This window comes from Vulpes lagopus, chromosome 23 (assembly GCF_018345385.1).
Source record: "Vulpes lagopus strain Blue_001 chromosome 23, ASM1834538v1, whole genome shotgun sequence".
NCBI lineage: Eukaryota > Metazoa > Chordata > Mammalia > Carnivora > Canidae > Vulpes > Vulpes lagopus.
Window position 1 is genome coordinate 41,170,767 of NC_054846.1, and position 16,981 is coordinate 41,187,747.

Consider the following 16,981-nt stretch of genomic DNA (forward strand, 5'->3'; position numbering starts at 1 on the left):
TTCATTCTTAGGCAATGTAGGAAGGAACTTTAAATATCACTGCCCATGGTGCAGCAACGTAGAGCTAATTACCACAGGAACCCACTGCACACCACCATTTCACATGGGTCTTATTTTATTAAATGAAATTCGCAGGAGGGATAATGCAAAGCCATATGATGCTAGTTATCAGATCATGCATCGTTTTGTGGCATCAGTATTTGTAGATATTAAAAATATTTCCTCCAGTTGTATTGAATGTATATTGCACATATTTGGAGTGTTCCATAAAGAAGCCCAATCACTTTTAACCTGCTTGACCTCTAAAAAAATTTATTAGGAAAAACATCAAGAAGTTAATTATGTGCAAATTATTAGGCATATTTGATTATCCTGTGAATAAAATCAAATATACTCATTAAAATTCCCTCTGATGCACCTTCAATTATTTCTAGAAATGGGAGATCTGAGTCAGACTTTAAACTTTATCTTTTCTGTGTTACTCTCTTTCTCTCAAACCACAGTCATCTGCTTTCTCTAATACATTAGCTGCACAGTTTTTCCACTGAAATTTTAGTTTGAGAGATAAAAAATAAAAATTGACAAGAGATAGTTATATTCCCTGTTTCTAGACCACACATGTAGCCAAACAAGGTTATATGACATTGCCTGGTAATAGTCTTGATATTCATTCACTCATTCATTCATTCAGAATTATGGGACCCATGAGAAGGAACCCTGCCATTGATCACATGTTAGAGAAGCAATGAGGGAGCTACAGGTAAGGTCAGTGGTAGTAGCAACAGGGGAGTAGTTCCTTCCTATACTTTTTTTTATTTTTAAAGTTTTTGCTATTTAAAGAATGTAACTTTTAAAAATATATATCCTCTACTATTTTTTAACCATCTGTCGTGTGCCAGGCACTATTTGAGGCAGTCAGGGGTCTCTGGTGAAAAAGAGAGAGAGAGAGAAATTCTTTCTTTCATGGAATTTAAATTCCAGTAGCACAGATAAACAATACATGAAATAAATAAACATCCATAATGTTAGATTATGGCAAGTATTGGGGGGGGGGGAAGGAAGAAATCAGTACAGCATCAGAAGGCTAGGGAGTGCCAGGGTACAGGAAGGAGTGGTGTGGTGCTGGGTGGTCAGAAGAGCCTCGGTGAGGTGATGTTTGAGGAGAGGATGGAAGGAGATTTGGGGGTCGTCCCCATGAATATGTAGGCAAGAACATTCCATCCAGAGAAAAGAGTCAGTGCGAGGTTCCTAAGACAGAAGAGCAGCTGACATTTTAGAGAAGCAATGAGGGAGCTACAGGTGAGGCCAGTGGTAGTAGCAACAAAGAACTAGTTCCCTCCTATACTTTTTAAAAAAGTTTTTGCTATTTAAAGAATGTAACTTTAAAAAAAATATATCTCAATATATATGCCACTACATTAAAATGGCAATTTAAAAATCCCCAGATACTAGGCTTAGAAATAGAACAGACAAAGGCACCAGCATAAGTCACCACATCAGGAACAAAAGTGCCTGGAAAGGCTTCCTTGGAGAGCTTGCAGCCCAGGGTTTTGCTAAGCACTCCGGATGCCCTGGGCGGCTGAACTCTCACAGACTAACTCAGTGGAGGTTTGAGGAGTGATTTGCTAACTTTTCTGACCCCCGACTTTCCTCATTGCAGAGGCTGGTAACAGCGGCTACGTGGTTTTTAATATTTTGGTGTTAAAATAGCATAACACGGTCCCTGACACATAGTAAGACCCGAATCAATGTCAGTTGTGACCCTTGTTACCATTTTAGAATTATGCAGCAGCCATTAATTCAAGAAATCATTGCTTTCTCAGAGAAGTGACCACATAGCTTAGTTACAACTTTGTTGATGAACATTAACCAATTTGTGAAATTCGGGTATTCATTCATTCATTCATTCATTCATTCATTTATTCAGCCAAATATTGGGTCTGATGTCTTAGTCATTGGTGACACAAAAAGTAAATACCTCTTGTTTATAGGCATAGGGAAGAGATAGGCATAAGTGTGGGGTTCTGTAGGAGATCACGAACAGGCATGGGACGGGGGGCCATGGGGCGACTGTAGACAAGAGTCATAGGCAGGTAGACACCGTGGGTGAATAGAGGCAGCGAGGAATATGAAAGAGCCACCCCACGAGGCACAATAACAGAGTCCAGACATGAGACAGAATTGCCAGTCCTTCTTTTTGGAGCCTGAAAATACCAGCAGGGGCCAGGCCGTAATGAGGCACACGGGCCTGAAGACTGCAGGCCGTGTCCAAGCAATCCGGGAACTCGGAAGGATTTTAAGCAAGAGAATGACAAGATCAGATGTGCAATTTAGAATCACTGCTGTGATTGCAGCATGAAAAGTGGTTTAGAAAGGGCCACAATGAGAGGCAGGGCAACCAGGCGTGGACATGATGTGTAGTAAGAGGAGAAACAGATCTTATTATGAATCTGTTCTGTAGGGAATGGCTCTGTTGCTTTGTTTCCTCACCGCATTGTCATTTGGGGGGCAGGGGGCAGAGGGTCAATAATAATCATTTGAAAGTAGGCATATAAAGCCGACTCATTGCATTTTCAAAAAAATTTCTTGGGTGTACTGATTTGTCCCTGTCTCTCCGGATCTCACATCCATCAAGCTTGAAAATCACTGCCATTTTTCATCTCAGGAGCCATTAGGTGAAAAGCAAAAATTTAAACCTGCAGTATTTCATAATTCTTCCCCACCATTTCTCAATCAAACATCATTCCCTGAATACCTGGACGATAGCATTCTCACTTCAGCGTGAATAATCTACCAGGCCATATAACTGAAGTGCCAGCACAGACCAGTAAACAACCGAGAGGATGTGGGAGAAAGGAAAACTCAGGCAGATTTCAGCAAATTAATGGTGCCGGCAGAAAAGCCATTCAGTCATGGCTGGTCAAATGGAATGTCGGTGGCTCACACAGACCCCACTTCTACTTCTGTAATTTCTGCAGTAATGCAGCTAAAATCCCTTCATTTCACGTAAATTATCCAGGCAATTACAGTTATAATTTATTTTTGCTCAAGTACTTCAAAGCTTTGCCTCAAAGCACTTTTTAAGCAGAATTACCTTTTGTCCCACCTCCTTCACTTTGTTCTAGAATGATTTTCCCTTTCATTTTCCTTGTGATGATACCGGGCTAATGTATTAAAACAAATCATACAAAAAATACATGAATGCATCCTTATAAAATTTCCAAATGATTCAGTGTGAAAAGACTGTAGTTAATTTTTTTTAAAGTCCCTTTATCCATTTCTCTTTTTTCACTTGATTCTAGTTCCTCCTTTCACCCGCCCCCATGAAGAAACACTTTGATAGTGGGTATTTGTGCTGACATTTTTCTTTACACTTACATACATATATTTACATTTATTTACTTACTCATTTTTATTTTTTTAAAGACTTTATTTATTCATGAGAGACAGTGAGAGAGAGAGGCAGAGACACAGGCAGAGGGAGAAGCAGGCTCCCCACAGAAAGCCTGATGTGGGACTCGATCCCGGGACTCTGGGATCACGACCTCAGTGGAAGACAGACGCTCAACCACTGAGCCACCCAGGCGCCCTAATTACTTATTCATTTTTAGACCTAAACAAGTACGACAATACAGAGCAGTGATTACAAGTGTGGAGACAGAGTCATTACCCATTAATGGTGTGCCCTTGGAAACTCACTGTGCCTCAGTTTCCTCATACATAATTGGGATGATAACATTACATACCTCACCAGGTTCTTAGGAAGAGTAACTATTTTGATAAATTTAAAGTGCTTAGAACAATATCTAATAGTAAACACGCAGTGAATGTTAGATATTATTTTTATAAGTAAGTTTTAAAACTGCATTGATATTTTCATATGTGCTTATTATTCTGTGACTTGCTTTCTCAGAGGTATGTCTTGGCAGCGGAGGGGAGGGAGGCGGTTTCTGGGAGTCATGATCAGTTGAGCATCCAGCCTTTGGTTTCAGTTCAGGTCATGATCTCAGGGTCATGAGATCAAGCCCCACATCGGGCTCCGTGCTCAGTGGGGAGTCTGCTTGGGTTTCTCTCTCCCTCCCCTTCTGCCCCTTCCTGCCCTCCCCCCACACTCGCTCTCACTCTGTCCCTCAAGTAACGTTTTTAGAAAGAAGTTTGTCTTGGATAGCTTGTCTTGTCAGTACATACTTAGATGTTTAATCTACTGTGCAGTAGTCTGTGGTGTGTGAGTACCACAGTGAATCCAAGCGTTCCCCCATTGACGGACATTCAGATCATTGCCCAACTGGCTTTTTGTTTTGTTCGTTATTGTGAACGCAGCTTCAATGAAAATCTTCTTGTATACGGTGACTGTTTTTCTAGGGTGACTACTAATGTGGGACTAAGGTTAGGGAGATGTGGGTGTACCTTATTCGTAATGGACACTGACAAACTGACCTCCAATTTATACTTCTACATTGCATGAGAACATAAATTTCACCAAATCTTTGCCAATACATTATCCTTTTTTTTTTAAGCAACTGGGTAATTTTTATCCCACTCTGGATTTATTCTGTATCCCCATATCTTTTTTTTTTTTTTTTTTTTTTTTATGATAGTCACAGAGAGAGAGAGAGAGAGGCAGAGACACAGGCAGAGGGAGAAGCAGGCTCCATGCACCGGGAGCCCGACGTGGGATTCGATCCCGGGTCTCCAGGATAGCGCCCTGGGCCAAAGGCAGGCGCCAAACCGCTGCGCCACCCAGGGATCCCTGTATCCCCATATCTAACAGTAAAACCGAGCCTTTTTTACTTGGACACTTTATGGGAGGGAACTAGTCATACTAAATTCTGACAGAAATGAGCAAGGCATAATCAACACAGAAAAGAACTCCAGCATGATTTGGGATATGAATGGGGTGGGGGAGAGTCTTAGAAGGTAAAGTTGAGGAGATCCACTGGGAGTACAGAGGGAAGGTCCTTGTAGGTCATTGTAAGATGTTTGAACTTTATTTGGAGTGAGAAAATGACATAATAGAGAACAAATGCTTTCTGGAATGGACTTTGAATGATGGGTGGTGGTTTACGACCACAGGAGAATGAAGAAAGGGCATTCTAGGCTAAGGGAAGAAAACAGAGACTATGGAAACAAAAATACGTGGTACAACCAAAATACATGTTGCTCATGTTTTGAAAATGAATATAAGGAAACAAAATTGGGCCCAAGTGTCTGAGGGAAGTATTTTGCATGCTATACAAACTTTTTATTTTTTTATTTCTAGAAAATGAGGACATATTCATGGGGCAGAGGAACCTGCATTTATTGGGTGCATTCTGTGGGCCAGATTTACTATGTGGTACTTCGCATGGGTAGTTTCAGAAGGAAATGTTAACCCATTTTGCATGGGTAGGAGCTGAAGCTCAGGGAAATGGAATAACTTGCCCTAAATCACACAGCTGGTGATCTTTGGGCCTAAGCTTTGAAGCCAGCCCTCCCCAGATAAGTTAGGTAAATGCTGGGTAAGTGCTAGGGCCTATGCTGGGTACTAGGGAGGAACCGTTGACGTGGCACGGTCTCTGCCCTCTAGAACAGTGTTTACCTACTTGTTGGACTCTTCACAGGCTCTAAGCAAGAGCATGGAAAGACCAAGGGACTCAGACAAGAATCTGGAGAAGAGTTCTGATGATAAGAGAGAGGATATTTTAAAATCCAGGCAAGAAATCATGAGAAATAAGAGGATGGAAAGATGAGGTGGTATATGGGGAATGAATATCAATCAGTCTGGTGGTTAATTGGATATGGGTCGAAGAGAGTATTAAGGATGTCCCAAAAGTGTCTTGTTCGGGGCACTGCATGGCCAGTGACAGCAAGAGCCAGAGAGGAGGGGTGAAAAGAATCTTTGGAGGTTAGCGCCAGTTAGAGCATTTGAAATAAGTTTTATTTTGTGGACCTACCTGAAAAATCTTAGTGTGAATCACTGGTGACAAATCCAAGAATATCCTGTGGGCGTGTTTTTAATTGGAAGAGACATTTATCTGCAGAACCAGGGAGATGTTGGACAGTAAACCTGAAATACCCTTTAAATATTCACTTCTCCTGCAGGAAGGCATCTGTAATGTTGAGTTTCTGCAATTAACTTAAATGTTACAGCTATTATTAATGTTTATTATTCACGGTACCCAGCAACATAAATGTCCCTGCTGCTTTTTACACTTCACAAGAAGCACATTTGACAACTCTGGACTTGGACAACTCCTGCCCAAATTGGTTGTGTTTCTCCCCTTTTGCTTTATATGAATTGCCTGGGCATCTCGGATTCTAAAACAGGTTAAATAATAAAGTGTATCCTTTGAAAGCTTTGATTGAAAGGTTTGATTGAACAATTTCTGGAACCTCTCTGACACCCCTTAGAAAACAATGGTCTCTGTGAGATCATTGGAGTAAGATACTGAAGGGAAAAAAAAAAAAGAAACCCAACACTATTCTGGTTGACAGATCCCAGTTGTTATTGCAGGGGGAGAAGATAGGATGATGTGTACCGTGCTTAGTTAAGTAAGATTCCCCCAAAGCAGGGGCGCCTGGGTGGCTCAGTCGGTTAAGCGTCTGCCTTGGGTCATGATCCCAGGGTTCTGGAATCAAGTCCCACATTGGGCTCCCTGCTCAGTGGGGAGTCTGCCTCTTTCTGCACCCCCTCCTTTGCTCCTACCCTCCTCACGTAGCCCTTCTCCTCGCTCATGCTCTCTCTCCCTCAAATACATCAATAAAATTCTTAAAAAAATAAAATTCCTCTAGACTTCCCATAGACTAAGCCTTTTTTCTAAATTGCAAAATCTTTCCTAGAACCTTCCAGTATTAGCTTTGTCCCCATCACGAAAACAGCCCACCCGTCCTGAAATTCAGTGGGGACTGTTTGGACGGTGGGCTTTGGTCTTTGTCCTCAGAGGTCTCAGCCAGTATGCAGGTATGCAATGTGACCCTAGGTACTCCTCCTAAACCAGCCTGACGTTTTAAGCCAGGCTCCACCCGTCTTGGGGTTCTGCAGAGCAGGAGATGACGCAAGAGACGATGATGTAGGTCTGCATTTAGAGTCTTGCCAGAATTGCAGAGAGAGCAAGGACGACCCTGGGTCCAGGAAACCTGCTCTTTCAGACTTTGAAGTCGGATCTCTCCTTCCCTTCCCCTGCCTCGTGCTGCCCTTCCAGGTTCAGTGCACCTGTCCGTTGATAATTTTGCTTCCCCTCCTGTCCACTGAGAATTCAAACTCCACAAGGGCTGCTGATTTGAAAAAAAATAATCAGCATATTTACTGAAGAAAGAGGGTGTCCCAGGCACTACTGTAGAGCCATCACAGGGCTGCCCCAAGGGTCGGTGGGATGATTTGCTGACCCAGTCAAGGCAGAGATACATTTGCATGTTTGGTGGAGTGTATTGGTGCATTGGTGAGGATGGGGGTAGGGGGCTATGCAGGATGGTGTGGTCATCACACCTCCACACCCCCTCCCATTTGCCAGATCACACCTAGAAGCAAATATTGAGAACCCGGCAGTTTCTACCTGTTTCTGACCATCTGCAAGAGTCCCTGCTCCCCAGGGGTTCCAGGTCACCGAGTGTCACGGCTTGGGAGGCCGTGGCTGGACAGAGCATGTATTGATTCAGGGGCGCAGACCAGGTGAATCATGACTGGGAAGGCTCCTTGTACATGCACGTCTTGGGGAGACTTACTGCTCAAACATTAGCAGACTGATTGGAAGATCTCGTTTTTCTAGGAGCTTCTGTTTGCAAATCTCTAGTGCTCATGTTTGTACTCCGGAGGATGGTTTTGTGTGTGTGTGTGTGTGTGTGTGTGTGTGTGTGGTTGTTGACTGTGCGTATGTGTGTACATGTTTATTGAATGTGTGTGTTGCATGATTGTGTCCATTTGTGTGTGTGTGTGTGTGTGTGTGTGTGTGTGTTTAATCTCGATCCCAACAACCATCAGGAATTTTTTTCCTCCACTTGGTTCTAGAATATCATGGGTCGAGCAGCTACTAGAAAGCCTTACAACTGAAATGTAGTAGCTGCATTTGTTTCCAATTTTAGCTTCCAGATCTGAAAGGTGGGCTGAGTTCAGCCAGATGCTAGATTTGTGGATTTCTGGCGCAGATTTTTTTTTTATTTTCTAAAGCTTTTGCTCCCTCTAGGGTTTCTGCCCCTTGGGCCTGCTGGCAATGCTCTGCACTCTCTGCTTTCACGGTTCAGACATTTTTATAACTATTCTCACAGGTTGAAAATATGTGTAATTATATAGACTCCTTTTTTTCCTGTCATCCTCTCCACTCTTTTGTAGTGTTTGCTTAGTTGATTATTTTCCCCTCAAGTCCGCTCACATTATGCATATGCCACTATCGAGCAAATCTCCCGCACACTGTTCCTCTCCTTAACAAACTGTGACACAGCGGAGGGACTGAGAAGGATAGTTTTTCATGAATAAATAATGATTGCTTGTAATTAACGTATCAATTGTATGTATGGAAATGATGCTTCTAAATTACTTGACAGTGATTAGAAGCAGTTGACTTACCTAAGTAGTTTGAAACATTCTTCCAACAAACTCCATACATTGTTAATTTATTTAGTAAACTTTGCCCCTAGATGGTATAAAGGAAACTTCTACGTACTCCAAAATTAGATTTTTTTAAAGATTTATTTGTTCATGAGACACACAGAGAGGTAGAGACACAGGCAGAGGGAGAAGCAAGGCTCCCTGTGGGGAGCCCGATGTGGGAATCCATCCCAGGACCCTGGGGGTCACGCCCTGAGCCAAAGGCAGACGCTCAACCACCGGCCCATCCAGGGGTCCCCCCAAATTAGATCTTATTCTTCTTTTGTCCTTAAGCACCTGAAGCCCTACAGTAAGATTATCACAAAGAGCTAGCTAGCATTTTCTTGGACCTTCTTTAAATGTCTCACACTTTTCCAGGTGCTTTGTGTTCCAGTTTCGTGCCCATAATGATCCTTAGAAGGAGATACTCTGTGATACCAATTTTACAGGTGAAAAAATTGAAGATCCTAAGCAACTTGTTTGAGCTCATAAAGCTGATAAGTGAAGAAGCTCAAATTCAAACCAAAGCAGTACTGGCTTCTTAGCCTAAGAGAGAAAAAAAATGTTTTATATAAATATGCCTCATATATACTCTTATATATATATGAGGGAGAAGGGTCGGGAAGGAAAGAGGGAGGCGGGAGGGAGAAAGATGGTCTATTCATTGACTATTAATTGAGCACACAATAGACGCTGGGCCCAGAGATAAATAAGACTCATCTTGCCCTTGGACAGCCTAGTGACAGCAGAATGATTGTAAACTGATAAATTACAGTGCACTGAAATAGATATTAGCATTCAGGCAGGAACAGAGTACTATGGGAGAATATTAGCATATTTTTTTCCAAGGGATAAATGTGATACTTTTTATACACTTGCCACTTTTCTTCAGCAAAAGAGAATACATTTAGAACAGGAAATTAACATATTTGAGGGAAGGAATGGATCAAAAAGTCATAAAAGTTTTTTTCTGAATATGTCCTATAAGCTTGTGCAGAGATATTCCATTCTTAATTAAACACCCGATCAGTATGTATAGGGTTTTCTCAGTGACCAGAAATGATGATTCTAGAGCTACACCAAAGCAAAATTATAAGATTTTCTAGGGTACCCAGCTGCCTTTCCTAGAATAACATAGTAGAGGAATTTTGACCATTTACTAGTTGAGTTTATTATAGTCTAGAGTACTGTGTCCAGACACTAATGTACATGCCAGTGCCTGGTTGGCTGGCTGTGTCAGAGCTTTCTAAAGTCACACATTCCTAGGTCATATCGCAGAGGATGTGGCAAGTTTGAGATCTAGCCTAGGCCCCTAATATTTTAAAAATGCCTCAGTTGATTCCAGTATACACCCAGGCTTAAAAACTACTGGTCTGAAAAGCACAAGCAGGGAATAGCCACCCATAGGATATTTACTTTCTCTTTATTGTCTTGGTTAGGGCTATGGATTTGGTAAGTAAGAGCCTAATCTGGAAACTGGTACATCTCAGTTCGTTCTAATCTGTTCCACGTACTACTTGGGGACCTAGGATGAATTTCTTAAACTCTCCATTCACATTTTTACAGTTCTGAGGATTAGATGTAGTGCAGAGAAAGTAGCTTGCAGTGCTTTGCACCTAGTAAATGCTCAACAAATGTTAGAGTATATACACACGCAGACACAGGTTTTTATACACAGACATGTGCACTCTTAAAATAATAAAACACCTTGATGGACTGAAAGAAAAACTGTCATAAGAACAAAATCATCAATCACTGTGACCTTTGTGGAAAAGGACTAGTTTGTCTTTGGCTATTTTGGACCACTTCAGGGACGCCTGGTGGCTCAGTGCTTGAGCATCTGCCTTGGGCTCAGGATGTGATCCCGGCGTCCTGAGATCGAGTCCCGCATTGGGCTTCCCACAGGGAGCCTGCTTTTCCCTCTGCCTATGTCTCTGCTTCTCTCTCTCTCTCTCTCTCTCTGTGTGTGTGTCTCTCATGAATAAATAAAATCTTAAAAAAAATATTTTGGACCATTTCAAGCTTGAGAATCATAACCCACTAATAGTGAGCCCTTCATGGAGCCCCACATTGCTCCTTTACCAGCCAACTCCTGACACTTTAGACCCATGAGATGGCAGATCTTAGTCTTCTCATTAGTTCCTCTCCTTTCACATCACCCAAAAAACCAGTCTCTTTTAAAAAGGTATGGCTCTCCAGCTATAACATAAATAAGTCACGGAGGTGTGATATACAGCATGCAGACCGTAGTTGTTAATTCTGTATTGTATATTTGAAAGTCGCGAACAAAGTAGATCTTAAAAGATCTCATCTCAAGAAAGACATTTTTGTGACTATGAATGGTGATGGATGTTACCTACCTAGACAAGAAATAAAGTACAAGGAGATAACTAAGATTATTTCTAAGGGTCTCTACGGCTATAACACTCCGAGTTTCTGATCTACCTAGATATTATAACCCCTGGTAACATGATTTGGCCCTGCATCTGAAGGAATGACTGATGTCATTTTAGGAGCCCATGCATAAGCTGGGCTCTAGATATGCTCAGAATATCTGCGAGATATAGCCAATTCTTGGTTATCTGAAAAAGTGTTCAACTTATCAGCAAACTCTGTCAGGATTATGTTCATGTGATCCCCACAGAGTAAGACCTGCATAAAGACCTGGGCATGGACCATTTGACAGCTAATTATGCACAGATAACAAGCTCCCTTCCTAGGACAAGCATCTCTTCTATCCCAGGGCTAGCCAGGGTCAAAACTTAACAACTAGTTTCTCTATTGCAGTGGGGAAAAAAACACAAGTCATGAGCAAATTAGTGTCTGCAGTGTGATCCAAAGTTCCCTTATATTAGAAAGAATTCTTAATCAGCTAGGAAATTGAGCATACCATGAAATAGCAACCATTTTGCTACCTCACAACCTGTGGAAATGGAAAAGCTCTTGGAAGATCAGAATGCAGCCATGTTGTGAAGTTGGTTCATTTACCAGCCACTGATTTATTAAACTTTCATCACGTTAACTAACTTGAAAGCTTCCTAGAACTTAACTACTGCATGAGATTGCTGATGAAGCAAGTACACATCTGGTTTTTCCTGAGCGGTTTTTCCCCCGGTTTCCTGAATGAAAACATCTTCTCTTATGTATTAACGTTACAGGCAATGCAATTCTTACGGTTTTATGTCAATTTAGTATCTTACTAGCTTGTATTTATGCATTTGGAAATGGCAAAAAATGATTTGAATTCTCCCCATATTGATTTCTATGTGTATTTTTAAGAGATTTAGCAGGAGAAATAAATATTTTCAGGATGGAGGTGTCCATTCTCCTTAGTACATTTTAATTCAATTCAGTGGATGATCATGGCCAAAGTAGGCATACCTGTAGGGTACATAATATTTCTCTTAGGGCCTTTTCTCTTTCAGGACCATACTTCTCTTTGGTCTACATGTTTCCTAGGTGTACCTACTCCCATGCCTTCTTTACCACCCCTTGCCTTCTTAATAAAAATCTACCTTTTACCAGATGTCTTTATTAAATGGAGCCTTGCGTATGAGGTCCTAAAATTGCAGTACGTACACATACTCTTAAAGCAAGAGAATGAAATCTAACCATAAAAATTTCCAACTTTAAATGCAAAAGGGGATGTTGCTTTAAAATTGGGAGCCTTGCCGGGTTTCTTCAAATTACAGAAGGGCCGCATTCTCCTGCTACGTGAAAAGCTGATGCTACAGGTTTTTAGTGACGGCTCAGGCTGGGCTGGCTGTGACTGAGGACCATTTCTGAATCAGGGCAGCTTTTATATACACAGCTTTCATAGCAAGAGTTTAATTGTTAAAAAAAAAAGTTTAATTGTTGACAAATACACTATTACATTTCTAAAACATGTTTTACGTAGTTAGCGTGAAATAAGGCATACTTTCATTAAGAGCGAGAAATAGGACAAGCCACAATTAGGGGTAGGTGATAAAACTTTTGGGCTCAAGGAATACCTATTAAGTGTTTGCACATCAACACGTGTGCCCTAACTGAGCAGATAGCTTGGCTTCTTTTTATGTGTAGAATAAAACCTGTATGGGAAGGTAAGCTGCTTTTTCATTCGTATCTTTAAAAAAAATCAGAAAACAGCCTTATTCTTTCAAAAAGTTGTGCTGAGGAACTAAAAGCACTCAGGAAATAAATTGTAGGTTACCAAGGCAAGCATACACACTCAAAAGTATTCATAAGGTAGGCACAGCCAGTGGAAGAAGCCATCCAGATCAGTCACTGAGACATTTTTCTGAAAACAATTAAAAAATAGAGTTTTTGAAATACTACATTCTACAAACATATTTCTTCAACTCTTTTTGAGTTACCTCTTAATTTCTGTTGTACCGTTCAGTCCTATAATTTGTATTATTTTAACAAAGCAGTTTTGGAAGCAGAAGTGTGGCACTCTGCCCAGATCCCATCAGAAGCTTCTGTGCCCTGGTGCAAACAGCAAAGCGAAAGGTAGAGTCAACCAGGAGACCTGTTAACTCTGATGAGCCTGCAGGAGCCTAAGCAAAAATCCTAGATTCAAAGACCATGGGGCCTGCCTTTTAATAAATTGCTAACTATATGGGGGAGAACAGAGCTCGGTGTGGGAGAGGGTGACTTTGATGGCTCAGTGGGGCTGGGTATGGCTCACCAGTCATATTTCTCTCAGCTGTTTGTCCCTCTGGTGAGAGTTTGATGGCCTCACAAATTAGTACCACAACTCTCTTGTGGCAACTCTGGATTGCAGGCACAGTGCCTACGCTGGGATAATGGGCCTCTAAAGGTCTGGCCTAGAATCTCCAACCCTATTAAATGAAAGCAGATAGAACAAAAGCCAAAAAGGAATTTAGGAGCCTAGGAAACAGACAAACCAGTGTTACTGAAACCTATAAACGCATACATTTTAATATCAAAAAGGACGTTAGAGAAGGACATGAACAACCAGATCGCCCAGATTTCCTCTTGGAAGCAGAGTTTCCCACATTAACAATTCATCTCTGGGCAAATTGGAAAGAAATTTTGAGCACACTGAAAACAGGGATGATATTGTACCAAGTTGCCAAAGCTTCCCCCTATCCTTTATGCTCTTCCAAAGAACTTAGTAGAATATAATTCATAGGATAAAGGCTAAATAAGCATTTGTTGAGTGTCCAGGTCAATGACTGAATGAATGATGATGAAAAGAATGAGTTGATCAATAAAGGAGCCAGTTTTCCCAGGCTTTAGCCACAGGCAAAAATTCACTCTGCTCAGCTGCTCTGTATATAACCCCTTGCTCTCCATGTGCCCCAGACTTGGTGAGGGAGTGAGTGCTTCTGAAAGTTGCCTCTGGGTCTCACCATGGTCGTTTCTTAAACCCTTGGTATCTGTTTGGTACCCCAACACGTGACGCAGCATTCTTACACACCACGGTGACTGCTTCGTTGCTAAATTCAAAGCATTTTCTTTTTCTTGGTCCACATCCACCTTGCTGAAGCAAGTGCTAAAATTCTCTTGTCTCCAAATCCGTATGATGGAGCAATTACGAATCTCTAGCTATAATGGAATTGCACTCAAAATGCAACTTACTTTGTTTTTTTGGAACTCGGTGTAATACCCATTTTGAGACCCCTTTCTGCTAGGGTTGTAAAATGTGATCTCAGCCAACTTGGGGTGGCCCTCCCCGCCACTCCAATCCACTCTTAGGTGTCTTGGCAGTCTCTCAGCCTGTGTCCTCACGCAGATGTTTTCTTCTGGGAGCTTTATCCAGGAAGCAGGTCAAAAAGGCCTTTGCACTTTGATCCTAAAAAATAGGAGTTAGGTCATCTGCCCTGAGGGGCAGCTGCAAGGAAAATCATCTCCTTTTTTTTTTTTTTTTTTTAAGGGCCCTGTGATGTCTGATTACAGATTGCTTCTGTTTTGCTCCTCCCTAATCCCAACCTGGAGAATCTTTAGAAGGTTTGGGGAAAGAAACCTCTTTGTATTTACTTGTAGTAAAAACATAGTTTCCCAACTCTTATCTATATCATGATGTTTAAAAGATTTGGTACTTAAAAGCCAGGAAGTGATTTATTTTTTGCTTTCTGCTTTATCATTCCTACTTTCTAGGTATGTGTGCACATCTGATGATATCCTTAGTAAATTTCTCTGAAAATAAACTATTCTTTGTAAAGGGTTTATCCAATGCATAACAATAATGCCCTCTGGAAAAACTGTGTCGGTTTGTGTTAAGTTACTAGCAGTGTATGAGAGTCCCCATTTCCCTACATCCTTGAAAATACATCATATTTTTAAAAACACATATTTACCATTTTTGAATTATAAATGAAATATTTTGTGTTCATCTGTACTTCTTTCATTGCAAGGGAGCTTAGCTGTCCATTCATAGGGTTTTTTAAATTACTTTTTGTTCCTGAGTTCATGTGACCATTTTGCTTAGGACTTTATAGACTCTTAAATGTTCTTCATGGTAAGAGTATGAACAAATATTGAGATGTCTCAATATGTCATATATCAAGAATATTTTTTCCCATTTGTTATTTGGCCTTTCTATGGCATATGAGATATAGAAACTTACAATTTATGAATCTGATTTTGTAATTTTTTCCCTTGGCATGTTTACTTAAGAATTCTTTCTCCATTGCAAGATGAAGAAGCCCTGCTTCATTTTAGTTGTTTAATGGTTTTATTTTTACATTTAAATTTTTAATCAGTTATATTTAGCACAGACTAGGAGATTGGGCTCTACATTATCTTCTCTTATTTAATTATTATTTGTTTCAGCATCATTTAACAGTTCTTTCCCCCTTTGGTCTAAAACCCACATTTATCATATAACAAAGCTTTATACATGATGGATCTGCTTCTGGACTCTGTGTTCTATCTCTTGCTACGATGAGACACTGTTGTAATCATGGTAGATATTTAATGACATTAATATCTGATAGGAAAAGTCCCCGTATATTACCCTTTTTTCAGAATTTTCTTGGCCAGTGCATTTAGTCTTCCCGATGAATTTTGGAAATCCCACTCTAAACAGTAACGTTTAAATCTTAGGTCTTGGTTGCTTCTCACCCTCCAAACCTGAACCCCCACTCAATCTATTCTGTACCCTAGTGCATCCTAACCTGCCGCTACTTCACCAACGAACAATAAGTGATAACGAGGATGGCAGTGCATCCCATCTGCAGTCCCCTTCTTGAAATTTCAAACCGAGATTTTTGTAGGATACTAATCGCAGATGGGTCCCTCAGGGAGAAGAACATGACAGTTCTCCCCTTTAAGAGATGTCCCTGTCTTTTCAGAGCGTGGAAGGGGAGCACCATGAGAAAGCTGTGGAACTGCTCAAGGCTGCTAAAGACAGCGTCAAGCTGGTGGTCCGATACACCCCCAAAGTCCTGGAAGAGATGGAGGCTCGCTTTGAAAAGCTCCGGACTGCCCGGCGTCGACAGCAGCAGCAGTTGTTAATTCAGCAGCAGCAACAGCAGCAGCAGCAACAAACACAGCAGAACCACATGTCATAGGTGAGGAGCGCCTTCTTCTGCACAAAGGAAGTCCCTGACACAGACAAGTCTGTTTCGGTTTTTAATAGGGTTTCTTAGACAGCTGGAATATCATCATTAGATTTAACAACCCCACCTCCCCAGAAATCAAGCAAGCAAAAAAAAAAAAAAAACTCAGAAAATATAAACAAGACAAGACCATTGCTTACTTTATATGCCATTCAGCTGTATTTCCTGCAAATGTAAGATATTTTGGGAAATAATATCTTTGAGAGGGCCAGGTACAGACTATAGGATGCCTTTATATAAATTAGGAAAATGCAGCCTCTGTGCGACGCAGATTCCCCGGGCACAGAACTAGATAACAAGCCCTCATTCACCCTCTTGGCCAGTTGCCTTTGCACTGTGTACAAACTAAACAACCATATAATGCTGATCCTGGGAGGATCCCTCTAGAATACCAATACAAATTATTGGAAAATCACTCCACTGTGAAGAATGAAGTGGAGACCTGCCAGTGTGCATATTCTGACAGATTCCAGACTCTTGTGGGTGCTCACTTAAAAAGTGACACTCTTGCCTTTTTCTAAGTTCCATTTTGTGACAAAAATGCTAAGTCAGGTCTTACTATATGTTTTTAAGAAAATCCAAGAAAAAAATGTGAAGAGTGAGAATCACCATCTTTGAAGTGCCCTCCTGTGTGCTGGGCTCTTTTCCCATCTTAGTCCTTATCCTCAGAAAAACCCTTCAAGTAAGTATCACTAAACCTCCGTTTCTTAGATGAATGATACGAAGTTGCAGTGGCTTCGTGGAGCCCTCACAAGCGCACCTTCAAGGAGCATAGAATTATCGTCCTTTTTGCTCTCACGGGCATTTCACTTGCCAACATCAGATATTCTGGAGCTCTATAAATTGTCCTTGC

The 16,981-nt window shown here is 41.2% G+C and overlaps 1 protein-coding gene across 4 annotated transcripts in view; it reads left to right on the forward strand.

Moving 5' to 3' along the window:
* The window catches only part of LIN7A (lin-7 homolog A, crumbs cell polarity complex component), a 127,930-nt gene that overhangs the window by 99,979 nt on the left and 10,970 nt on the right, over positions 1 to 16,981 (forward strand). For all 4 annotated transcript variants that reach the window (XM_041738841.1, XM_041738843.1, XM_041738842.1 and 1 more), the window contains one exon: positions 15,862 to 16,080. In XM_041738841.1, coding sequence (XP_041594775.1) covers positions 15,862 to 16,080 — 219 coding nt within the window. The remainder of the gene's footprint in view (positions 1 to 15,861; positions 16,081 to 16,981) is intronic.